Here is a 27,707-nt window from a genome sequence, read left to right as displayed (position 1 = left end):
TACTGGGAGGTGGACCCTAGATAAAGGAAGTAGGTCACTAGAAACATGCCTGAAAGGGTTTATCTTCTCTCTGCTATCCCTCTCCTTACCTGTCATGAACTGAGCACCTTTCCTCTGCCACACCCTTCTGCAATGATGTTCTGCCTCATCCCCAAGCAATAAAGATGCCCAACCATGGACGGAGACATCCGAAAGTGTGAGCTAAAAGAAATCTCTTCTCCTATAAGTTGTTCTTGTCAGGTATTTTGGTCAAAGTAATGCAAAGCTTCCAGCACAAGAATATACAGTACATCTTGTATAGCAATAAAACAAAAGTTGTATTTTAGTCTCTGACCTTAATTTTTACAATCAGATCAGAACTTTACCTCAAAAATGCATATGATTATGTGCAAAATAAAAAATAAATCATATTAGTTCTGAATACTATATAAGGCTGCTGTGTGGCACATGGGAAACTGTAAATGAAAGTCACTTGACACAATCTTATTACTGGTTTTAAAAAAAGGAATTGATGATTGGGCTGGGGTTGTGGCTCAAGCAGTAGTGCGCTCGCCTGGCATGCGTGCGGCCCAGTTCGATCCTCAGCATCACATACCAACAAAGATGTGTGTCCGCCAAGAACTAAAAAATAAATATTAAAAAAAGGAATTGTTGAGATAAGATAGTTTTTCAAATTTTTTTATGGTGATTCCCTCCAAACTACCTTCAGTTAGTGTTCCTGGCTCTTCACCTGCTCTGTCCTAGTGCCTAATAATGCATGCAGCCAGCCTTTGACCAGTGATTACAAACTCAGGCAAGCAAGGAATTTGAAACTGCATTGTTAATGAAACACAGGTCTTTCTCACAACTGCAAAGAACAAAAGTAAACTGCTTGTATCTGGAATGAGTCTGTACTCGTTTTTTTTGAATAGGTTATAGGATCACTACCCTTTTCTATTCTCTGGAGATAAAGCACAGCTGTTCAGCATCATTTACAGGAGTGTCTTCTTGTGGAAGTTTCCCAAGGGCCATTACTAAGTGTGAAAAATATTGAGAAGAACATATCAAATTTGTAGATGAGTCATTTACATCTGCATATAGTTAAGTGTATTTACAACACAATTTTATCAAATAAAAAGGCAAAATAAACCATTTAATTATTTATTTCTGGAGAGTATCATTTTTAAGTGTCCAATTACCCTTTATCTTTATGTATAGGTGGATAGGATTGTCTTCTGATGAGCATACACCCATAGTGCTTTGAATATCTTCCTTCTAAGATGTTTTTTTTTCAAAATTTCATAGTTCAGATGGAGAACAAATGGTAAGTCATAGGAACCCACAATATCACAGCAGCTATATGAGACTGAATTAAATCAACAGCTCTGTAGTAGAACATTGAAGTAGGGAGACTGTTGGAAAATGATCACAGGCAACTCAGAGAACTAACAACCTTGTGAAAGCCGACAATATCAGTTTCCAGAAGATAAAGAAAATTAAAAAGGAATAGATGACAGCAGTGTTGTGTGCATGGTAGTCAGTGAGGGAGGGGAAGCTCTTCCCTAATGAGCCAAAAGAAATTCTCCCACTGACCTTAAGATAAACAGGTTCTGCTAGGGATGTAGCTCAGTTGGAAGAGTGCTTGACAAGCATGCACAAGGCCCTAGGTTCAATTTCCAGCAACACACACACACACACACACACACACACACACACACAGATAAACAGGTGATGCTATCAAAAAAAAAAAAAACCTTAAAGTTTGAGCAGAAAATAAGCTCAGATACGGTGAGCTAAAATAATGTGGAAAAAAGTCCCAGCACTCTCCATCAGAGACAGAGAAAGGGGGAAAGTGGTGAAAGCTTAAAATGATGTAAAAATCTAAAAGCTACTGACAAATTTCTAGACACATAAGACCTACCCAAATTGAACTGAGAGGATACACAAAACCTAAACAGAGAAATATCAAAAAATAAGATTGACACAGTAATAAAAAATATCTCCCAACAAAGAAAATCTGGGACCAGATAGATTCTCAGCTGAGTTCTATAAAACCTTTAAAAGGAGCTAACGTGAATCCTACTGTTACTATTCCATGAATTAGAAAAAGAGGGAACATTTCCAAATTCATTCTATGAAATCAGTTTCACCCTAATATGAAATCCCATTAAAAATACATCAAGTAAAGAAAACTATAGACCAGTACTCCTGATGAACATAGACACAAATATCCTTAATAAAATATTAGCAACCTGCTTCCAAAAACACATTAAGAAGATCTTATACCATAATCAAGTTGGTTTTATCCCAGGGATAAAAAGAAGATTTGTCATATGCAAATCAATATGTGTAATTCATTACATAAATAGAATTAAGGACAAAAATGATCATCACAATAGATTCACAAAAAGCCTTTTACAAAATTCAGTAACAATTCATGATAAAATCAATGAAGAAACTAGGGATAGAAAAAACTTACCTCAATATCATAAAAGCTATAAATGAAAAACCCAAAGCCAATATCATAATGAATGGGAAAAAACTGACAGCATTTTCTTTAAAATCTGGGACAAGACAAGGATGTCTACCATCACCACTTATATTCAATATAGTACTTGAAGTTTTAGCCAGAATACTTAGGCAAGAGAAGGAAGTAAAAGGAAACAAATAGGAAAGGAAGAATTCAAATGCTATGGCTTAAATATGAGATGTCTCCCAAAAGCTCCTGATATTAATAATGCAGGAATATTTAGAGGTGAAATGATTAGATTATGAGAGCTGTAGCCTAATAAGTCCATCCAAGTTTGAATGAAGTAACTGGATGATAACTGCAAGCAGGTGGGGTGTGGCTGGAGGAGGTAGGTCACTGGGGATATGTCCTATGAAATGGTTTACATATGAAACGTTCCCCCCTCAAAGCTCATATGTAGGACAATGCAAGAAGGTTTAGAGGTGAAATGATTAGATCACAACAGCTTTAACCTAATCAGTAAATTAATCAACTGATAGGAATTACCTGGGTAGTATCTGTTAAGGACATAGGAGGTGGGTCCCTGGGAGAGTGCCTTTAGGGTTTACATTTTGTCCATGGTGAGAAGATCTCTCTATTTCCTGGTTGCCATGTTTTGAGCAGCTTTGCTCCACCACACTCTTCTGCCATGATGCTCTCATCCCAGAGCAACAATCAGCCATCTATGGACTCAGACCTCTGAAATTGTGAGCCCCAAATAAATGTTTCCTCTTCTACACTGTTCTTTTTGGTACTTTTGGTCACAGCAGTAAAAAAAGATGACTAGAACACCTTAGAAAGTTGTGTCTTCTCTGCTTCCCCTTACCCACTCTCTCTGCTTTCTGGCCACCACAAGCAGAGCCACAATACTGTGCCACACCCTTCTACCATGAGGTCCTGCCTTACCTTGGACTGAGAGCAATGAAATCACTCAACCATGGACTGAACCTCTGAAACCACAAGCTGAAATAAACTTTTCTTCTTCTAAGTTGTCCTTGTCAGGTATTTTGGTCTGAGCAACAAAAAGTTAACATATCAAATTATCACTGTTTACAGATGAAATGATTGTAGACTTTTGACACAAGAAATTCTATCAGAAGACTTCTACAGCTGCTAAAGAAACTCAACAAAGTAGCAGGATACAAAATAACATCTTTCTTATACTCCAATAATGAATCTGCTGAGAAAGAAATCAGGAAAACAATTCCATTCACAATAGTCTCAAAAAAATACTTCAGAATAATTCTAACAAGAAGGCAAAATACCTCTACAATGAATATTATAGAACATGGAAGAAAGAAATTGAAGAAGATGTGAGGATACTGAAAAATCTCTCATGCTCTTGGATAGGCAGAATTAATATTATTAAAATGGACCTATTACCAAAAGTGATATATAGATTCAGTCCAATCTCCATCAAGATACTAATGGCATTCTTCAACAGAACTAGGAAAAATAGTCTTTAAATTCATATGCAGGCTCAGCAGTAGAGCACTTGCCTAGGAAATGTGAGGCCCTGGGTTCAATACTCAGAACCATATGAAAATAAATAAATAAATAAAGGTATTGTGTCTGTCTGCAATTAAAATATATTTAAAAAATAAATTCATATGGAAACTGGTTGCAGTGGTGAATGCCTATAATCCTAGTGGCTCAGGAGGCTGAGGCAGGAGAATTGCAAGTTCAAAGCCAGCCTCAGCAGCTTAGCAAGGCCCAAAGCAACTTTGAGATGCTGTCTCAAAATAAAAAATAAAAAGAGCTGGGGATGTAGCACTGTGGTTAAGCACCCTTGGGTTCAATCCCTGGTACCAAAAACAACAAAAAAAGTTCATATGGAAGAATAAAAGTCCCAGAATGGTCAAAGTAATTCTGAGCAGCATGATCAATGCTTCAGGCAACATATTTCCCAGCTTGAAATTATACTAGAGAGCCATAAGTAATGAAAATTGCATGGTTCTGGAATAAAAACATGCATGTAGATCAATGGAATAGAATAGAAGTTTCAGAGACAAACCCATACAGATGAAGTTATCTGATCCTGACAAAGAAGCCAAAAACATACAGTAGAGAAAAAAACACCTTTCTTAGCAAATTCTGGGAAACCCAGATATGTATATATGGAAAAATGATATTAGATCCATACCTGTCACCCTGCATAAAAGTCAACTCAAAGTGATTCAAAGACAGGAATTAGATCAGAAACCCTGCAAATGTTAGAAGAAAACACAGGGTCAATACTCCAAGATATGGGTACAGACACTGACTTCCTCAGTAAGACTCCTAAATCTTAGAAAATAAAACCACTTAGAATGGCGATCATCAAGAATACAAATAACAAGCTGGGCATGGTGGCACATGCCTGTAACCCAAGGGGCTGAGATTAGGGGGATCACAAGTTCAAAGCTAGCCACAGCAACTTAATAAGGTCCTTAGTAACTGAGACTCTGTCTCAAAATAAAATATAATAAAAAGGGCTGAGAAGGGCTGGGGTTGTGGCTCAGTGGTAGAGTGCTTGCCTTGCATGTGTGAGGTAATGACTGGTTTTCAATTCTCGGCACCATATAAAAATAAATAAAGATATTGTGTCCATCTACAACTAAAAAATATTTTTTAAAAAAGAGCTGAGGATATGGCTCAGTGCTTAAGTACCCCTGGGTTAAATTGAAGGAAGAGGAGGAGGAGAAGAAAGAGGAGAAGAGGAAGAAGAAGAAGAGAAAGAATAGGAGGAGGAAGAGGAGGAGGAAGAAGAAAAATAATAATTGCAGGTTAGAATGTGGAGGAAAAGGTACACTAGTACACTTACATTATTGGTAGGGCTGCAAACTAGTATAACCACTCTGGAAAGCTATATAGAAATTCATCAGTAAACTAGGAATGAAACTACCATCTGATCCAGCTACTCCACTCCTGGGTATTTATCCAAAAGAACTAAAATCAGCATGATATAGTGATATATGCATACCAATGTTCATAGCAGCAGAATCCATAATAATCAAGATATGGAATTATCCTAGGTGCCTGTCAACAGATGAATGAATAAAGAAAATGTGGTGTATATACACCATGGAATATTACTCAGCTATATAAAAATAATGAAATTGTGTCATTTGCAGGAAAATGGATGGAACTGGAGAACATTATGGTAAGACAAATAAGCCATATTCAGAAATTAAAGGGTCATATGTTTTCTTTCATATGGAGAAGATAGGGAAAAAACAAAGGGGAAAAGAGGGATATCATGAAAATAGAATGGATACCAATAGAGAAGAAGAAGGGGACCCAGGGTAGGGAGGAGGATAGGGAAAGAAAAAGTACTAAGGAATGAAATTGAGCAAATTATGTTATGTGCATGTGTGAATATAATACAATGAATCACAGTGTTGTGTATAATTATAATGTAGCAATAATTCATTTTAATTTCATAGTTCATACAGAAGTTCTCTCTAGAGTTCCCTACATTTCCAAATTGCAGAATGGGCACAATTGTTGTTAAAGTGTCCATTAATAGCCAGAGGTACTAAAAGCATCTTCAAAATCCCACACTCTCAATAGACCCCAAGGTGAAGAGAACAGAAGAGACAATAGGGCAAAAGGGAGACATTGTAACTCTTGAATTGTGGGGTTAATCAAAAGATAGAGATGTCAGGTCTCTATCCACCCAGGTCTATGGAAATACCCTACAGAGGAGAGTCTCTAGGGGCTACAACACACCAGGAAGATTTGGAGGCAGGTGTTCTAATAAAAGGAAGCATGTACTATTTGTATTTTACAGCCTAGACTCTGACATCCAGGGGATCACAAACCAACCTATTGGATTCAACCATGACACCCACATCCCTGGTGAAAGAAATTGCTAGCATCTTCCTTTCCCCATAATATAGACCTGAACCCTACATTCTTCTGAATAGTGTGGCTTTAAAATAGTATGATTAGCTGAATAGTTCAGAGATTAAAAAAAAACAGCTTCAAATTGATTTGTTTCCAATCTAGAAAAATTGTGACATGGTTTTACAATCAAGTAATTGTTTTATGTTTGCAGAGATTTCTGAGGGATGTGTTTTCTTTATAATAAACTCACAAGAGTATATACACTGGGATAAGTAAAAGAATGTGAAAATATAGGATTACCATTTGGATGTAGTTTTCTTCCTCCTCTCTGGAAACAGGACTGGCAAAAAATCTTGTAGGATTAATACCATTTCTTTCTGGAGAGAGAAAGCTGGTTCGATTGCTAAGAAGAAAAATACAGATGAGGTCAAAGCAATGTCTTACAGCTGCTCTGAAAGGCAGCCAGGAACTGACATGGCCCCATGGGGCTTCAGTCTTCCCCTTCCAGACACAATTTCCTTCCGGCCCAAGCAGTTCCTAAAGAAACAGAGACTGTGGCAGCAGCTCTGTCCCACTTGTGGAGCAAATGGCTCCCACTTGCTTTTTCCCAGGATCTCCATATGACATAGGTCATGAACTTACTAGAAACAGAACAAGGCATCATATCATTTAGCAAAAAATACTTTTCTGTGACCCTTTTGTTTCCAAAGAAACTAGGAAAAGTAAGAAAGTGTTGCCATTCCTTTTTGATAGGATAACAAGAACTGTAAATCACCTTCAATTCTACTCCTGAGTCAGAAGCACAAGCTGTCTCTGAAGTTTTGCCTGGAAATACACCTCCCTGTGCAATTCTGATTCACAAAGTGATTGTCTTATGGCATTTAGAGTGAACTAGGAAACCATAGGGCTAGCCTCAGGACTCTGAAAATTCAACTCATAAAAGGTACAGATACATTTTTGAGCTTGTCTATCCAACCTGTGAGCCACTCACAAAGTTAAACTTCTGGAAGTTCAGCTGGTAGTACTGGCTCTGCCCCCTGGGCCATAACTGATTCCACTTTGGCTGGGCAACATAATTCTGTCCTCTCACAAAATCTGACTTGATATTGATAAAGAGCTCATCTCTGTTAGCACTGGAATTGAGGTATATAAATAAGCTCAGGAGCTATAGTACCACTATCTTTAGCCATAGAAATTATGCAACAAAGAAAATAGCTCTACAAAGACAAAGAGATAAGCAGATATGAATGGAGAGGAAATGTGAGAGAAAAGAGAAGATGCCTTGAGTTCTCAATAGCACTCCAATTCCTGATTCCAGTATCCCAAGAAACTCAGTCATACTCCTTCCTTTGTGATATGTAAATCATCTTTAGCTCTTGATAATAAACCAGGTTGTCCTTTAGCTTAGGCAAGATCAAATGGGCTTCAACAATAAGAAACCTAATTAAGTTTGGATATGTCTGGGCTCCTTTAACAATCAGTGGTTTACCAAGGCACGGTGTGGGTCCTGGTTAAAGATGTGTGTTCCCGGATGGTGGAGAGGTTTCTCAGGTCCAGGGGAGGTGGCCGTGCTACAAGACAATACACAGTAAGGTTAGTTCTGAGAAATTCAAAGCCATAATCCAAAGAGTGTAAAACCATGACATTTTGTTTTCTTGGCACAGCAGATCCAAACTTGCCAAGAGAAAGCACTGATAGTAATTGTGAATTTCACCATCTTACTCTTCTCTGACTCCATGTGAGTAAGGACTGCTACCTAGCAAATGATCTGGGCTGGAAAGTTCACATGAGTCATGAAGTCCCTGTGGGGAAGGTCTCTCCTGGTAGCATGACACCTAGGTGTTGGGTTCACCCACCAGCTATCTCCTGGCTTCACCACTTGCCCTTTCCCACCTGGGTGCAAAGTTTATCCCAGAACCAACCCCTCCTGGCCCAGCTGTCTGTCTTTGCACCTACCTGCTAAATATCCAATCCTAAGCCTATCAAACATCTTCTTTCTGCCATTCTCTATATGATTGCACTATAGTGACTAGCAGCCATGCATGTATATTTACACCACAATATATATAAATTTATTGAAATTTAATAAAAATAAAATTCAGTTCCTCTGCCTCACCATTCTCATTGCAAATGTTCAATAGCAATGTTTGCATTATCACAGATAGTTCTGGTCAATGGCACTGCTATAGAAAATTAATTGAGCAAAACAATAATACATACTTTCAAGTTACAAGTCCCTGTGAAATTGTTTCTGGCCAGAATGGACAGGCTATTTCCTCTGCACCTCATAAGACAGGGTCTGTTCTCCTATTTAGTACTGACTTCATAATTCTGCTTTTCCCTCCAGATGGTTTTTATATATCTGCCTCTCATCTTTGCCTCCTCCCAGGCACAGTGCTGTACCCATGGCCAATGCTGGGAAAAGTGCAAATGTGGTCTGACTCAGACTCAAGTGTGTCTGACTGGAACAGAGAAGGCGTGAGTAGGAACCTTAGTTAGCAGCTTTGGGCATGGCCACCTGAAGTGATAGTTTTACTCAAAAGCAATGAAAGGTATGAGCAGACCAGATAGAATATCAGACCTCAGAGTGATTGCATGAAATGATTTCTTAAAATCACATAATCTACTGGGAAGGTGAGGGTGGGTAAGACTGAAATTACTTCACCCTGCCTTTTCTCTTTCTATCTTCTATCTTTCTGTCTGTCCATGCTGCTGAGCAAAGCAGAGAGGCTGCTATATTCATACAGGAGCTACAAGGTGTCCTGTGCACACAGGAGTCAGTCTGATAATTATAGAAGTTCTCTCCCATCCCCAATCACCTGTGCTGATGGGCATACACAGAGCAGTGAGTGATAAATAATATTTGACCATGAAGGATATTAAGGAATTGGTGTCAAAGGTCATTCTTGGCTGCCTTCCATAAGGCTGGCACTGTTATTACATTTAGTGTTGCATGAATGAGGAGATGTCAGGTGGGTTCCATTCAGACCCATCATCACATATCCCTGGGACTTTATTAGGGAAACAGGCAAAGATGAGCTCTCTGGAATGAATTAGCTTTGTAGGATGCATTTGCTGGTCCACAGTACCTACAATTTCTCTGATTCCTTTTATCATGACAATCTTCAGCAGCAGGTGCCCCCAATCTCCCCATTCTATACCAGACATTTCTTTCATATCCTTATGTTTTGCAGCTCTCTGAGATGTTTTTTTCTAGTGCTTCCTTCCCAAGAAAAGTTAGGAAGGACCTTGCTCCCTTTTTTTACACAGCAGGCCTGTTTAAGTGCCTTACGTTTCCTCTGAGGTTTGAGATCTCTATTCACTGGTGGAGGCTCTAAGTCTGCAGGTAGCTCAGGCAGTGGGCTTGAGATGCTTCCTGAGCTCATAGGGATGTAGTCATCCTGGCTGCAATGGGGTCCAAGACCAGAGGCAATGGCCTGGGGGCTCATGGGCACATAGCTGTCTTCGGCACTGGTTGAAGCTGGGGGATACATCAGGGAGAACCTGCAGGGCTGCAAGAAAACAGGTCATGGAAACCACCACCAGTGGACATCAAGGCTGTGCATATGGTTTTAGTTTCAGATTACCCAAGAATGACTCTGAACTTCCTCAGGAAAGTTAGAAAAGCCTCTACCAAAGATCTGCCTCTGGACCTAATGTGTGATAATCTCCTAGATCTGATGGTGGAAGACTGAGAGTTATGAATTCATACAAATATTTTTGGTATGATATTTTAATTTAAAACATCAGAGCCCTTATGGAACACAGAGTTCAGGAGTTCCCAAACCAGTTCAAGTCTTAAAGAGAGACTAGAAAGGTTCTCAGAGATTCAGATTGCTGAATATCAAAAGAATTGAAAGGAACATATATTGGGCTGGGGATATAGCTCAGTTGGTAGAGAGTTTCCCTCGCATGCACAAGGCCCTTGGGTTAATCCCTAGCACCACAAAAAAAGAAAAAGAAAAAAAAGGATCATATATGAGTCAGGCTACTTTTGATTAAATTGAGTCTTAAAGGAACCCAAGTGTCAAACTTACCAGATTTAAACTAAGCCGCTTGTCTCGGTGTCTTAAGGATTGGCATTCTATCTCAGCTGCAAGAAACAAGTCAGACTGGTGAGAACTGCAGGAAAACATCAATTGAAATTAGAATCTAAGTTCCTGTACACCCCAGGGGCCTGTACTCAGCATCAGAGAGGTAGAACAATAAGCTTTAAACGTTCCCCTGCTTTTACTCATCCCTGTTGTTTTGGTGTTTGTTTCATGGTCAAAATCCTATTTTAATTAGTTTTAATCTTTGTTTGCTGTCATGTAAAAGTATACAACCTAGCTATTTGTGTTCATACTGACATATCAAATTACTTCATTTTATTCTTAAATCTCAGACTATTGGTTCATTTTCATACTCCATTATTCTACTGACTTTATTCATTTCACATTATAACATATGCTTACCTATTCTTTCATTTTTACTTTTGTCACTGTTCACACATTAGCACGTTAAGACCTGTTGTGTGATTGGCATATATCCATTTAACAGGCATTGTCAGAAGGAAGTGAACTGTGTAATGATCACATCTCTAGGAACCCTGAAGGAGGTCTGTGTCAGAGTGACTTACGTCCTCAGTCAGAATGAGAGATTTCAAAATGAATTTGCATTCTTTGTACTCTCTGTAATTCCTTTAAAACATAGCCTTGGTAGATAGTGTGGTGTGTGGGTGATTATATTTGGATAAATGGAGAGAAAGAGTGAGAGTTAGTTTTTGTTGTCTGTTTGAGAGATGGACTGACATGAAGGAAAGGTTTAGGTTGGTCAATTCATGCAGGAAGATGAAGAAATCCAGAGAAGCTAGTAAAGAAGAGGTACCAAAAAGCCACATTGAGGATTCTGTGTGGACTTGCATTGAGCACCTTCTGAAGGCTACAGAGACCCCAAGTGTGTACTCAAGTGACCCAAACAAACATCAGAAGCTCAGTCTCAGGTGGAAGGCCTATTACATGGTCAAGGACTCACATAGGCAAGCCAATCTCAAGGGACTAGGGCTCCAGCTTTTTTTTTTTTTATCTTTTATGACAATATAAATATCTCTGGAAGCCAAATTCAAAGGAGGAGGTCGGGGACCCAGAATCAGGACAGTGCTGTCCTCCAGCTGTGCACTTCCTCCAAGGTCTCCATTAGGAGATAAGACTGGTTTGAGCAAGGAAAATGGGAAAAGTCCTCATATGGACACAAGGTGTGACAAGGATCCAGGCAGGGAAGTCCAAATTTTTCTCTGTACCTGAATCTTAGGATCTGACTCTTACCTTTCCAGGTTCTCATGTGGTCTAAACCAGAAAGAGAGATTCTTCTTGGCACAAGAGTGCATTCTGGTTTCTTGCTGGTGCTGTGCCCACTCCACAGGTGCTGCTCCTCTTGGCGCCGTTCAGAGAAATGGCTTGGTTTAGGAGGGCGGGGAGGTGGAGTGTTGGATACATCTAGTTGTTTTGCTGTGCAGGGCAAGGAAAGTTGGCTTTTTTCTACCTGGATGGTGGAATTTAAGGATGTTTCCAGCAATGAGGAAGAAGACAAGTGGTCCCTGGAAGGCCCATTGATTTCTCTATTCCAGATCATAATAGCCTGGGACCTCATGGAAGATGCCTCCTGAGATCCATTCCCATGGCGTGAGAGATGGACCAAGTTACTGGAGGGTAGTGGCTGCAGGCCATCAACAAAAACATCATCAAATGAAGTCTGTTCCAGTGAGCGGTCTGAGTTTGACCAGCTATCACATCTGGTGGGAAGACTGAGGGAAGAAAAACATGTTAAGTTTGACTGAAATGTAGCCAACCACCCACCACAAAACCCATGCTAGCCTCATTCCCACTCCTCCAATACCAGCTTTTGTTCTACTTGTAGAGCTACATTCCCTCTAAAATGCTCAGGTTTTTTGCAGCAACCCTTTGTTGCAAAAAAAAAAAAGTTTATTATTTTTTTTCATCCTGTAAGCATCAGATACATATGAAAATGTAAGGTTAGAAATGAAAGCCACAATGCTGAAATGTATGAGTCATTTTGTTTGGTATCTGGCATGCTTCATCTTTCATAGTGGCTGATAGTGATCTGTCCATACCTTAGCACTGACAAGAAGAGAGGTGAGAGCAGACACACCCACTAGAAAACACTCCCACTAAACAGATTGATTTGAAGGCACATTGAGTATATCTCAGAGACAGATTCTACAGGAGAAGGCAGTGTGGGCTCTGTGAACAGAGGACAGCATACTAGGAGATAGGGCTCAGAGGCCCAGGTGTAAGCATACCTGGCATGGTGCAGTCTTCCAGTCTCACAGTTGGACAGAACCAGATAATCAGGAAGGAAGAGGAACTCTGACTCACTTCTGGTTTCCTCAGTGGCTATGGTATTAGTGTTTGGGTCATCTCTTGGCAAGGAGGAACTGGCAGCATGGGCAGTATGAAGGGAGTTGGCAGAGGATGGTTGGAGAGAGGAGGGCATGTAAGAGAGGCTCTCCATGGAATCTGCTGGATTAAATCATTTCCCAGGTTAGTGTTTTAAGAATGGCTATAACATTCAATTGAAATTTCTCAAACAGCATCTAAGAAGCCAAATAGACGATGCAAATCACAGCTGGTGTTTGTACTGATGGAAGAGGCCATTTCCCCAAGCTATAAACAATGTCTGGGAAAGAAGGCCAATGTTCCAAGAATAAAGTGTTGAATCCATTAAGAGTAAAAAAAAAAAAAAAAAAAAACCCAAGTATTCTTGGCCTAAAATTCTGCAGATAGTCTATAAACTGCTTTTTATGGCCCTACACAGCAGCCCTGCATCACTGCTTATCTACCCAACAAATATACATATATACATATATATGAATTTATGCATAATAAATCTATATGTATATACTTACATATGCACTTATGCATGTATGTACTTATGTCTATCTATCTATAATCCCTGCTATTGCATATACTACGTGACCAGAATTGTTCTAACCCTCATCAAGCAGCTGAGACAAAGGCTCTGCCCTTACTGGAGTTCACATTCTAGCAGAGGAGACAGACAAATAACATTTACATTAAGAATCATGCTAATAATTGTTAGATGTAAAGGGAAGTCACAAAACAGGTTGTTGTGGTAACTGCAAAAGCCTGTGTTACTCAAGGAGTCTAACATTCTCCTATCACTTAAGAATATGGCCCTCAAGATGAATTTGGATCAGGATCCAATAGGACCTTCAGATCAGAAAAGACCAATGAAAGCCTACATTTATTTTTCCTTTGAGCCAAGTTGGTAGTGCAGGATTCCTGAGTCAGAGTGACTCTGAACTGCCTCTAGGCTGTACTACCTGGCCATTGGGACTTTGAGCAAGTTACAATTTGCCTTCTCCAAGTTTCTTTCTCTGTAGAGTGGACATGATAACACATATACCATAGAACCAGTAAGGGGATAAGATAACCTAATATGCAAAAACATTTTAACAGAGCTCCTAGCCAGGACACACACAGTGTGTTGACTATTCTATAGTTGCTTAAGACAAAACCAAATTCTACGCAGTCATTCCTCCTTATTTTCTGTTTCACTTTCTGCAGTTTTTTTTAAAGAGAGAGAGAGAGAGAGAGAGAGAGAGAGAGAGAGAGAGAATTTTTTAGTATTTATTTTTTAGTTTTCGGCGGACACAACATCTTTATTGGTATGTGGTGCTGAGGATTGAACCCGGGCTGCACGCAAGCCAGGCGAGTGTGCCATTGCTTGAGCCACATCCCCAGCCCTCACTTTCTGCAGTTTCAGTTACCTGCAGTCAACCTTGGTCTGAAATATTAAATGGAAAGTTCCAGAAATACAAAATTCATAAGTTTTCAATTGTGGGATAATCTGAATAGTATAATAAAATATCATATCATTCTGTGCTCCTGGAACATGAATCTGTGCTAGTTTTGCTGTTGCACGTCAAACTGCAAAAGTTATGGTCATGATCATAGTATATAAGTGCTTAGTTAAGATGGAAAAGGCGGGGCCAGGGTTGTGGCTCAGTGGTAGAACACTCACCTACCATGTGTGAGGCACTGTGTTCGATCCTCAGTACCACATAAAATAAATAAATAAAATAAAGGTAACGTATCCAACTACAACTAAAAAATAAAAATTTTAAAAAGATGGAAAAGGCATTAAACTTGTGTATGTATATATAGGAAAAATGGTGCATGTATGTTTGTGTATGATTTGCTATTATCTGCAATTCCAGGCATCCACTGGGGGTCTTTGAAATGTACCTCCCACAGAAAAAAAGAGGATTATTATATGTGAAAAGCCACAAGAAAGTCACTCTGCCATGGTTTTCAAATGAAGTGGACTCTGTCCTCATATTCTCATAAAAGCCAAGAGTGTGAAAGAGGAGGTTTCCGGCTTCCGGCTTCCTTGAACCTCACACCAGGGCAGGCTTTCTGATTTTTGTCTGGTATCTAACTTAACTCCTGTTCCTTTTGGGTCACTGGGGTAACTCTTGGATGTGAAACAGACTTTGCAAGTAAGCTTTACCTGTTATACCAAGGATAAAGAACTTACCATCATTTCATTTCCTGTTACTTGAGCACTCTCAAAGTTCACCAATGTTATTCAATAGAATCAATAAATAAGCTTTTCCAATTCGTGAAAAGAAAAGGACTTTGTCCTTAAGGAGAAGGCTGTAGAGGTAGAGTAAAACCTAACTCTGACTGTCCATCGCCACCTAGTGTTACAATGTAGATATTTCAGTAGCAAATGGTGAAAGTGACTACTGAAATGTTGAAGCAACTGTAGACCAGAGGATTTAGGGGCAAAATTTTGTCTACTAGACAAAGAAGCTAAAAGGAAATTATGAATAACATATTTTCAGGATCAGAGCATGGATCAATAAGTGAGAGCTCAACAACAAAATCTATGATGGGAAGGGAATTATGATCCTAGGTTATATCTGGCATATTACATGGGAAGGGTAATGTGTGTGCATGTGTGTATGTGTGTGGGGGGGCTCCTCCTGGGTCAATTTCTTCTACAGCCCTGAAATGGCTCAGAGAAAACTTATAGCTTATTTTCCCTGCAGAGACCTGGAATGCTCAGTGTATGAACAGGCTCTGCCTTTCATATTTGGACCTGAATCCTAGAATTAGGTGAAAGAGGGCAATTTCCACTATTGTAGTGAATTAAGTAGGAATACCTCTGATATAAATTAGCTAAAGTTCCCTCAAAGAGAAAGGCTTGGCACCTTTCAACATTTTTCTGCATTAGCTTCTCCAGTGGGCACAGCATCCCAGGCCACCCCTTAGCACACAGGACACCAACTCTGCTCTTACCTGCACTGCCCTCCATGTGGCCAAGGTTGCAGACCTGACTGATGCTGTGCACCCACACCTGCATTTCTTCTTCAGTCTTGGCCACCAGGTAGAATGTACGGGAAGTAGTCTTGACAATGAATACAAAATTGTTCTGAAATTCCTTCCGTACAAAGCTGGGGCCCACATGCTTCCACACAGCACACTCGCTGAGGTCTATCACACGTATTGGCTTGCTGGAGTGCTTGTTCCGGTAGTACTCCAAGACGTCAGGATTGCCACTCATGCGTCCCCGCCGGAGCACAAACCAGCGTTTGCGCCAGGCCTGCAGAAGCAATTCAACAAGGAATTACCAGACTAACTTCTCCTGCTTCTCGGACTCTGCCAAGAACATATGTTGTGACAAGGATGGTAGGAAAGAAGCAAATCAGCCATTCCAGTAATGAGACACTTTGTATTAAAGGATGAGGGCCTGTCTTATGTCTGCTTTATTGTATGCTTTTGAGGAAGGGTCACTTTTGGAGAGTTTAGCAATGCAATTCATTCCCACAGTTTGGAGAAGGAAGTAAAGAGCCTTTTTGAGACCCCCATCTTCTTACATTTAGGAACCCCTCTCTCATTATATGCCACTGGACCAGCCTGCATGGATTGTGCTTACTGTCTGCTGTAGCCTCAATTGGGAATTGGGCATAGAGAAGGGTAACAGACCAACAGCAAGTCTTTCTTCAACTAGAAACTCAATTTTGCAGTTGGCAAATGCCAGGGGAGAGATTTATAGGTCTGTGGTTTTCTCTCCCATGCAGTGGCATGTGTGACAGCAGGAAGCACGGGGTTCTGCCAGAAGGCATGGTGACCAGTGGGACAGGAAGTCTTTTGTATCTCTAGATTCATTTGTGCCTGACACTTTTATAAGCCCACCAGCTCTTACCAAGAGGCCCAGGAAAAAGAAAAAGACAGTTGGAGTGTTCTCAGCTTCCTCCCTGCTCAGACAACATGAGATCTGAGGTGGCAGAGAATCCAAAGAAGCAATGAAAAGTGAAAGCAAAGGTCAATTGTTACAAAAGACCCATGAGTATGCCTCAGAACAAAAATTCCTTTTGAGGTCACAGCAAGAGGTAGTGAACAAAAGGAGGTCAGCCACTCTATGTCGGGTTAGGGCAGGTGAACCCAACTTGGTTCTTCCTTTATAGGAATATAAAGCTCTGAGAAGAGGTTTGGCCCTCAGAGGATGGAAAAGGCAGTGTGGTTAAGTCTATGTTTTTAAGACAAAAGAAATAATAGTATGTTTGTATGCTTATGGAGATTACCCAAGAGGCAAAGAAAAATGAATGACTTAATAAACTTGTATTGCTCTGGGGTTAGAAGCACAAACGGTGGGAAACTTGGGATTTTGACATCAACTAGGGCAAAGTGGAGTTGGAATAAGTCATGTTTGCCTGCTGACAAAAGTATCCATGAGGGGCTGAGGTACCCCCAAACTTTCCAAAGGCCACTTTGGTGGGGAAATGTGAAGAGGAACTCTGTTGCATTTACCAAAAAATGGTTCCAAAAGAGGATGTTGAACTAAGCACAGAAATGAATTTCATGTTAACTGCTTTCAGTGCAAGAGGGAGAATGATAGATAAGTTTTTGTGTCATTCACTCAACAGTGAAACTTTCAATAGCCTACTAATATGCAGGACACTGTGCAGATAGATACTGGGGAAGCCAAGCTGAGCAAGCCACAGGCCCTACCACACACAGTCTTGAGCAGGGGAAACAGGCAGATGGATAAGCAGACAATTTCAGTCAGTGAGATAAGTGCTATGATAGGGAAAACCAAGATGCTATGAGAACAAACAAAAGAGACATCTCTGTGAGATCAGTGGTCTGGGGAGGCTTCCAGGAAGAAGTGGTAGCTAAACTGAGACTGGCAGGGCAGAGAAAGGAGCTTGTGCAAAGGCATCAAGATGGAAAAGCTCTGTGTGAATAGTTCAGCAGAGCTGGATGGCTGGTATGTGGGCAGAAAAGAAAAAGAATAATCACACAGGAACTCAAATAGGGTGTCATGCAATCTTAATGCTAAATTATGCAAAATCACCATCATGGCCTCCTTTAGGTTCTTACATCTCTACCCAAGAGCTATGATTATGCCAAAACAGAAAAAAAAGCAACCTTGGAGCTCTTTGCTAAGCAGGTCAAAGGCCCAGGCTCTTCAATGGATAAATGACAAGAAAAAACTTCTGCACAATAAAGGAATTAATCAACAAATTAGATGGCCACCTATGAGCTGTGAAAAATATTTGCAAACCACATGTCTGATAAGGGTTTCATATGTGAAACTTATAAAGAATTCTTAGAACTTATTAACACAAAACAAATAATACAATTAGCAAATGGATAAAAGACCTAAACAGAAATTTCTACAAAGAAAACATTCGAATGGCCAAAAGTCACATTGCCATTTTATAAGTTACTTTATTCTGCCATCCATTTCTTATTGGTTCACCACAATAACACCATTTAAATTGTTACCATAGTGAGGCATATTACCATATCTATCATCTCATATCATTATTTTCTTTTTGACAAGAACAGCTAAATTCTACTTATTTAACAAAAATCCTTACTATAATAAAATTTTAAACTACAGTCCTCATTTTATACATTAAATCTCTAGACTTATTAATTCTATCTGCTAGTTTGTATCTTCTGACCTGCATCACCCCATTTCCTCCTAAGCCTTTTGTTTCATTATCTCCCTGTATTTTTAAAAAAATGGATTCCACATATAAGTGATCTCATACAATATTTTTCTTTCTGTGTATGGCTTATTTCACCTGGTATAATATTCTCCAGGTCCATCCAGGTTGTACCAAATGCTATGATCTTCCCTTTTAAGGCTGAATAGTACTCCACTGCATGTACATACCACATTTTATTTATCCATTCACCTGTTTATGTACATTTCAGTTATTTCCATACCTTGGCTATTGTGTATAATGTGTAAGTAGTTTGGAACAGAGGGTGTGAGAATGTGAGGTTGTGAGGGCTGCCCACTCTTCTTCTTGGCGAAATGTTAACATTTGATAAATGTAGGAGTGCTGCACTTCACCTTCTCTCCTCAGGCCCCCTCTGTTGAGAAGGTCATAAGTGACATGGCAAGCCAAGTTGGAAAAGGGTGAGGTCTACAGTTTAGAAGAGAAATGAAGATGAACCTAGGTCAAGTGCATCTAGAAAGCAGAATCACTGTGCAAACAAGTACCTACAACTAAAACTCAGAGAAGCAAAAGGATGGTTGGTGTTGAATTGAAAGTCTGGAGACCTGCATTTCAATTTTGAATCTGCTTTTGGTTTTCTGCATGTTTGCACAAGCAACTTGACTTCTGAAAACCTCAGTCCTATCATCTGTAATAAATACATAACAACAATTTAAATGGTGTTATTGTGGTGAACCAATAAGAAATGGATGGCAGAATATCATCAATTTTAAAGTAACTTATAAAATGGTAATGTGACTTTTGGCCATAGTACCACTTACCCATGGCTATGTCTGCCCTTCTGGAGCCCATATCTCACCATTATCAATGATGAGCTCTGAGGACTTTTCCAGCTCTGACCAGCAAAAGATCCATTTCCCATCAGCCTTTCCTGTCACAGGCACCAAGCTGAATCATTACCACCCCACTAGTATCATCTCCAACAACAAAAACCTGTTACATCCTGTACCTTGTGGAAAAGTGTTTGTGCTCTTTTCTAGAATTGGATGGAGGTTAAACCGAACTCCTTTAGGAAGGTGTTTTTAGGTCATGGGTCTATTAGTTTTTATGGAATTGCTAGAGAAATCATCGAATACCATCTCTGAGGGTAAACATATACATTGTTCTCCTTTTGAAACAACCCAACTTTCTAATTTCACAGTTTACAGATACTAATTTGTGTCTCAATTGAAAGGCACACATCAGAGTAAACAAAGATGCAAATGCCCATAAGGCTAAAGTGGGTCTTGTGCGTGGCAAGTAGATGGAAAGACATACTATCCAGGGAAGAAGGACTGAGATTTGAATCTAAATTTTGTCATTGGTTCCCCTCAGTATCTCAAAATATGATGTTATTGGGAAATAGAGGCTTTACCAAGGTAGAGTAAGGTCATTAGAATGAGTCTTAATAAAAATATGACTGATATTCTTATAAAAAGGGAAATTGGAACACAGGAATGCACAGAGAGAAGACATTGTGGGGCAATACACTTCTGTTGTAGAAACCACTTAATCTCTGGAACTTGGTTATAGCAGCCCTAAGAAATTAATACATTTCTCAAGTTTTACTGTATGTCTGAATTACATAGGCTAACTTCCACTTCCAGCCATATTACTGCTCCTGGCACTTTTGCCTCCTACCCGTAAAATAAACTAGAAACTAGCCAAAATAAATATATGAAACAATCGCTTTCGGCCATTGGAAGAGAGTCAGTTCAGGTCTGTGATCTCTATGGGAAGGGAAACAAAAGAGGTGAACCCTATGACCACTTTGGCTTTTAGCCTGTAGGCACTTTACAGACCACAGTGATCTGGCAGAGTTGAGAAAATAGAGATTAGAATTCTGGGTGGTTGAAGTGACTAGAATTTGCAAGAAACGGGACTAAATAGGACGGAACTATGTAGATAAAGAACTACAGATATCTGAATAGGGGTTCCCTCAGGAAACTTTGGCATTGTTAGAATACTAACATGTATGTGGGTAGAATTAAATCCAATGAGACAAGTGCAAAAGCCAGAATGGAGAGGCCTGGAACATTCAGTAGAGACTCTAGAAAGGTGCCTTAGAAGTAGGATAGTGCTGAACTAGTCCTACAGTATAGGCTATTCTAGACATGCCCTAAAATATGTAAAAAGTAGCCTTAGAATGACCAAGCTAATCTGCAAGTTTCTGAACTGCCTTCTAAAACATAATTCAGCACTTTTTAAGGGAAGACAACAAACTCCACTCAACAATATAATATTTGCAATGTACAGCTTCTAAAACTGCAAACAGAAAATATGCATAACCAAGAGAACAATCAGTAATTAGAAAGAGACGTAAAAATGACAGAGATGATAGAATAAGAAGAAAACAAGTTTTAAACAGCTATTGTTGTTTAAGGCTTAAAGAAAAAAATATATATACATATATATTTTTTGAAAGAAATAGAAGATGTAGACAAGAAAAAATGAAAATTGTGTAGGTAAAATACAATATCTGAAATAGAAATTCACTAGATGAGCATAACACCATCTCAGATACTGAAGAGGTGATCAGTGAACCTGAAGCACAGAAAGAAAAACACTAGGTATAAGGAAGTAATATATAGGTGATGTAGTATTTAATCATATACCTTTGGACAGTGCTAACCAAGGGAGTAACATGATCTGATTTGTGATTTTATAAGATCATTGATAACAAATTTATGCAGGGAGTTGAGAGTGTATATGGGAAGATGAGAGGCTACAATTACTGTGGTGAGATGTACATAGAGAGAAGTGGATAGACCAGAAAATGCTTTGAAGTAAAGGCAACAGAACTTGCTAATGATTTGCATGGAAAGATTAGAAGTAAGAATCACTCTAATGTTTCTGAGACATTGGAAAGCTGGCAGAGGAGTGAGTCTGAGAGATCTGAAATCAAAAGTTTTGTAATGGCTGTGTTAAGTTTGAGAGAACTCTTAGATTTGTAAGTAGAGATGTCAGTTAGATGGTTGTTTATATGGGTCAGAAATTCACTGGAAAGATCCAGATTGGAAATACAATTTTGTAAATCATCACCAAATGAATGATAGCTAAGAGAAAGAAGACTAGATAAAACTAATTAGGAAGATTGTATGTAGTTCAGTAAGAAAGGGGGGTCTAGATGGAGGAGGGGGCTTAGTACCAAGAGTTTTAACTCAAAACAAGCAAATGATGTATCCAGACATTATAGCATGTTGCTCAGGATTAAACTCAGTGTGAAAATGATGGGGTAATGACTTCCCAGATTTTACCTAAAATGAGCACTTATCAATTAGTAGGATAAGCTATAAAGGCTGAAGTTGAGCAATTTATTCTTGTACTCAAACTTATTCTTACACAGTAAAATAAATCTGGCTAGGTTATAGCAATTTTCACTTTTTTGGCTCCAGAATTCACTCCAATAAAATTAAAGTGGTCCATCTGGATTGTATCCATTGTCAAAAGACACTGAAATGAACGGAGAAACATCCTGAAAGCCTCTGAGGTTGTAAAGAGACACCTCTGATTTAAACTGCTTTTCTGGCAAGAGTGATTACTGTCCCTTTGTTTCAACAGAATTGGCCTCTTGCCCCCTCTGCAGTGCTGAAATCCCTAAGCTATGAAATCATTTCCTTTGCATGTGCACAGGATGGGTCAGCAACCTGTCTCCATGGCCAACTTGGGCTGAGGGAGCAAACTGACAGCCATCTGCACTTGGAGCTATTGGTTTTGATCCTTCAAAATAGTCATTTCAGCAATGGCAGTTTTTCCTAACTTACCAAAAGGAACTATACAAGCCTCTTCCACTCCTGACCCATGGATATGCTCTGTGCTGTCCTTGCCTAAAGGTGTCTAGGGATCCAGGATTTTGGTGCTCAGAGTCTGATTGTTCAGATTGTGAATAGGTGTTGGTCTCCTTCAGTGTCACTTTTTCAGTGGCTTCCAGGTTGTGTGAACTGGCCTAATACAGGATTCTCTCACTTTCACATATGAAGAGAGGTATAAAGTTGGAAGTGGACTACTTTGGGAATATCTGAAATTAGAGGCAGAATATAACCCTAGAAACCAAGCCATAGCCAATGAACATTAACTGATTTCCAACTCTCCCTGGAAACTTAGCCTGTTCCGATATAAATTACATACTCTAGGACAATAGGAATGACGTGTCTTAGTCCCTAAAGTACATAATGTACCTTTAGCAGTCTTGAACAGAGCTATACACATGTACACATGGATACATGAGGACATATACATACAACAAATGACACATACTGTAGCTTTTTTTTTCTTTTTTCTTTTCGTTTCTTTCTTTCTTTCTTTCTTTCTTTCTTTCTTTCTTTCTTTCTTTGGTACTGGGGATTGAAACCAGGGGCACTTAACCCCTAAGCCACATTCCCAATTCTTTTTATATTTTATTTAGAGACAGGGCCTCCCTGAGTTGCTTAGGGCCTTGCTAATTGCTGAGGCTGGATTTGAACTCACAATCCTCCTTCCTCAGCTTCCCATGCCACTGGGATTACAGGCATGTGCCATCATGCTCCACATCTATTGTAGCTCTTGATGCTGAAACGGAAGGAATTGGATGAATTGGCTTTCTGAGTGTCTCTTTACAAAAATCATCTAAATCAAATTATTTCAAAATAATAATTTAAAAAGATACTAAATCCAAGAGAGATTTTTAAAGTACAGAAAAAGAAACCTATAAAAGGTGGGACATATAAAAAGCATAAAATAAGATGCTTGCTTTCAATCCAAATATATCTATAATCCCTTTAAATGTAAATCAATTCAATGCTCTAGTAAAAAGATGTTTATTGAATGCCCACTGTAGGTCAAGCCCTAGGATGTGTGCCACTGGATCCAAGTGTTAGGCAAACACCATCATGAAGTATTCTACATGGACAAATTCATACCTGTCAGGAGGGTAAGAGTGACAGAAGATGAAGCTATAGAGGTGGCAGGGGCTAGAGACACAAGCCAAGTTAGGGACAGAATTAATATGACTGAGTCACCAACTACATGTGGGTGATGGGGGAGAAGGGTTACAGGTTGAATCCCAAGTTTCTGCTTTGCAATTGGCATGTAATGCCATGAAACATATTATCAAGGACTCAGAGTCTCTTGCATGGAACAAAGGCATATAAACTTTCATTGATAGAATTTTTTCTCTTATAAGTTTATCAACTTATATTCATAAATGTTTGAAGGGATAAATGCAGCCACTATACAAATTTTCCAGATAAAGAGACTGGCACTCATGACAAATGAAATGGTTTGCTCATTGACTGACAGTAAATCTGGAACTCAAGTCTCATCCCCATTCAGTGTTCAAGAGGGTACATATCCACCAACGTTGATTGGTGACCCTTCAAGATAGCTTAAAACTTTACTGTGTAGTTTTTCAAGCTGCTTGCTCCTGCCATATTCTGCAGTTTACTGGAAGGTATTTTGAGGAAAGCAAGAGTGACAGAGTAAGTTACTCTCAAAGTCACATGTTAGAGCACTTTCAACAAAGACTGTTCTATCACATGGAACTATCAAGCTGTTTCCTCAAAGTGGAATACTCTGTCTCTTCACATACAAACATTATTCTTTGGAGGCCAGAAAACAGAGAGGAAAAAGGGAAAGAGGAATATGACTTGCTCTTGTCTGATTTACTGACTTTTCATTTCCTTTTACATCCTTCCTCATCCTTGTTCCTCTGACTGTGAACAAGTTTCCCCTACTGTGTTTTTCTTGTTCTAGTGTTGCTAATGACACATGCTTAGTAAAAGCTAGTTAGTGTTTAGGAAAACTAACAACTCAATTATTAACTGCAATTTGTAAGGCCTCTAAGAATCTTGGATGTATCCCAAGGCATGAAATGAAAGGAAACATTTGGTAACAACTTGGAGATTTTTGGTTACTACCCAAAACTTGCTCCTCTAAGCTAAGAGCCCATTTTCTTTCCATGCTTACACCTTGCTGCACTCAGGAAGTTTGGGCTGTACTTATGAGTTGCAAAAGATAAAAACTGAAGAAACCAAATTCTGGTTAACCTTCTATTTTCTGCTGAACTTTACTCAAGAGGGCCTGTTCCCTCTGCCTTCCACTTCCTTGCCAAGGGAGACCACAAAGGGCATGGAATCCAAGGGCAGTGGGTTGGGAATTTCCAGGACAGGTTACATTGCACTTCTCTGTCCTGGCTCATTGCCACGGGCCCTGGAATTGCTGGTGACCCTTCAGCCTGATGGCCTGTAACCTTCTGCTCCCTGCCAGATAGACTTGGGACTTGTCCCAGACATGGAATAACTTCCTGTGATTGTCCTGGAGATGGCCTGGCCCACATGATCTATTTCCATAGCTTGTCAACAGAGGCAGAAAATTCCTGTATCTCTGTGCTGTGGGGGGCATTGGGAGGAGGAATCCTGAGGAGAAATGTTCAGCAGAGATAAGTGTAACAAGAGAGCCTATGTTCAAGCACAGCCCCAGTACATGACATGAACTTGACCTTCCTCATGTATTGTCAAACTAAGTGCCATTGCATATCCTGGTAATTTCTCATTATTCTTTGTGTGGCTGAACCTTAGAGGTCACTAAGAGCAGCTAATCAAATTTGCAGGTGTTACAAACCTGGGAGGGTCACCAATACATTAGGTACAGGATCAGGATACAAAGTAGTGGGTTGAAACAATGAGCTGAAATCAACTCAGGAATAAACAGTTATTTTAAACTCTGGTAAATTCTGTGATAGACTGAGTCTAAACTGCAATGGAAACATAAAAGGGGTAATCAAATCTGGATGAAGATTCAAGGAAGCTACAATACAGAGGAAGCAATGATGGAGCTGAGCTGAAGCAGACCAAAATGGCAGAGAGGAGGTACTTCTAAACAGAGGTACTTATAAAAAGACATGAAAGCATGAGAATAACCTTTCTAAAAGTACCCTCACATCAAAGTGGTAGGCATAAGTAGTAGTGACAGCTACACAATATCATAAATGTGTTTAATGTCACTGAACTGTACAATAGCAAAAGGTTAATATGGTTAATATTATGTTATGCTTATTTTACCACAATGAAAAATATGATCCTTCCACCCGAAAGAAGATGTCACAACCAGAGTAACCAAGACCAAAGAAAGACAGATCCTCAAAATATGCAGTAGGATTAACAAAAGTTAACAATATGCTCCAAAATTGTTCTAAGTGTTTTAGATGGAGTAAATCACATCAGTTGCTCCTGACATGAACCCCACATGAGGTACATATTGTTTTTATGTTATTATATATGTATGCAAAAACTGGGGTGCAGAGTGGTTAATTAGCTTTCCTAAAGGTAAAAGCTAATATGTGAACTGAGATCATCTATTTCAGCCTTATTCCTAACCACACACTGTGTGCCGTGATGAGAAGCTGTCATCCACTGACTGATAATTTCTCATTATTCTTTGTGTGGCTGAACCTTTGACTGGGTCAAAGGGCTTCGCTATGCCAGAAGACTGAGGCCATAGGTGAGGTATTTGAGAGGAACTGAGATCCTCAGGAAGAAAGGAATGTATTGAGTCAGCTGAAACTGAGGGAAGGTTTATTTTGAATTAAACCTTATTCTTAAAACACCTATGTGTTCCATGTGAGTCTGAGTATGGGAGGCTCGGAGAATGCAAAGAGACGACAAGGGATGATATGGGCAATCCTGAAAGGGGTCTCAGCACCTGTGGTTATCGGAAGTTCAATAGTCAGCTAAGGCCCCCAATGGATTTTTACAGGGAGGTTCATCAGCTTTATGTCCTCCTCTAGCTAGAGGAACTTGACAAAACTTGCAAGCTTCAGACCAACACATAACCATGAATCAACAGAAACCACTCCACCCAGAACACCATGGGGCACCAATATTTATTTAAGCTCCTATCTTAGTATAGGCAAAGCTAAGACCACAGAGGGATCTTTCAGCTAACTTATACTCTGATACCTGGAGCAAATTCTTAATTTCAGAGAGAGAACATTCTCAGTTTCAACTTGGTTTCATTATTTTTTGGCTCAAAGCACATCTGCTAGAAAGTAGAATTTTATTATTTATAGTTTCAGGCAAATTCCCTTGGCCTCCTCACTGATGATCCAAATGTCCTTTTTTCCTTCCAAGAACACATGTGCAATTCAGGGTTCAGAAAATATTTGTTGAATGAATCCATGAGCTCTGGTCCAAAACATATCAACAAGCTTGGACACAACAACAGTAACCAGTCATACTTTTCATTTACTGTGTGAACACTAATATCAGGTTTGCCTCAGTGCAAGACATGCCCTGGTCCCTATCTCCTGCCCCTGTTCTACCAGTGAGCTACATCCCTGACCGTTTTTATTTTTCATTTTGAGACAGAGTCTTGCTAAATTCTGATGCTGGACTTGAACTTGCAATCCTCCTGACTCAAGCCTCCTCAGTCACTGGCATTGTAGGTCTGTATAATGGTACCCAGCCCTTTATAGTTCTTCTGTAAATCGCTGTTAGTATCCTTGGACAATTTTTCAATTGTGATGTTGATCTTTTCCTGATAACCGAAAAAGATTTCTCATAGAAGGATATGAACTCTTTGCTTGCCACATACAATAAAAACCTTCATACTTTGTCATGATATTACGTTTATATTATAACTAAAATAGCATTCAGCACATAGTAGATGCTCAGTAAATATGTGTTGAATGAGTAAATGAATGAACAAATGTGCTTTATTTCTATTCATTTTTTTAGTTGTAGATGGACACAATACCTTTATTTCATTTTATTTATTTTTATGTGGTGCTGAGGATTGAACCCAGTGGCTCACATATGCTAGGCAAGTGCTCTACCACTGAGCCACAACCCCAGTCCCAAAAGTATTTTATTTCTATTCAGCAAATATCTGAGTCTCTTCCTTTATAATTTTTCAACAGTCTTGTTTAGATAATTTTTCTCTTCCCATGATCAGATGGGTATCCAACAACATTCTCTTATAAAGTTTATATCATTTCATTTTCTTTACATTTAAATGTAATACATCTGGAATTCATTTTTAATATGTATATTAAAAGACATTGGTCTATAATTCTCTTCTGTGTACTTTAAACTCCTCACCCAATGTCATACTAACATACAATGAATGAAAGAACTTTACATCTTACTCTAAGTAGTTTCAAGAGGATAGGTCAGGCACCATAGCACATGCCTATCATCCCAGAGACTCAAGAAGCTAAGGCAGGAGGATTACAAGTTCAAGGCCAGCCTCAGCAACTTAGGAAGACCCTGACTCAAAATTTAAAATTCTTTTTTAAAGAGCTGGGAATGTAGCTCAATGGTAAAGCACTCCTGGATTCAATCCCCAGTATCATAAATAAATAAATAAAGTGCT

At 39.3% G+C, this 27,707-nt stretch overlaps 1 protein-coding gene across 5 annotated transcripts in view; it reads right to left on the bottom strand.

The window, feature by feature from the left end:
- The window catches only part of Gab3 (GRB2 associated binding protein 3), a 56,408-nt gene that overhangs the window by 10,067 nt on the left and 18,634 nt on the right, over positions 1-27,707 (bottom strand). For 3 of the 5 annotated variants that reach the window (XM_013366024.4, XM_078034031.1, XM_040287356.2), the window contains exons 2-8: positions 15,643-15,946; positions 12,615-12,834; positions 11,620-12,098; positions 10,354-10,409; positions 9,609-9,828; positions 7,806-7,887; positions 6,617-6,719 (exon numbers count right to left, since the gene is read on the bottom strand). In XM_013366024.4, the coding sequence (XP_013221478.2) occupies positions 6,617-6,719; positions 7,806-7,887; positions 9,609-9,828; positions 10,354-10,409; positions 11,620-12,098; positions 12,615-12,834; positions 15,643-15,946 (1,464 nt within the window). The remainder of the gene's footprint in view (positions 1-6,616; positions 6,720-7,805; positions 7,888-9,608; positions 9,829-10,353; positions 10,410-11,619; positions 12,099-12,614; positions 12,835-15,642; positions 15,947-27,707) is intronic. The other 2 variants (XM_078034032.1, XM_040287357.2) reach the window with 1 other exon arrangement.

The sequence above is a fragment of the Ictidomys tridecemlineatus genome, chromosome X (assembly GCF_052094955.1).
Source record: "Ictidomys tridecemlineatus isolate mIctTri1 chromosome X, mIctTri1.hap1, whole genome shotgun sequence".
Taxonomy (NCBI): domain Eukaryota; kingdom Metazoa; phylum Chordata; class Mammalia; order Rodentia; family Sciuridae; genus Ictidomys; species Ictidomys tridecemlineatus.
Note: the sequence above shows the minus strand (reverse complement) of the source record. Positions and strands in the feature narration are given on the sequence as shown.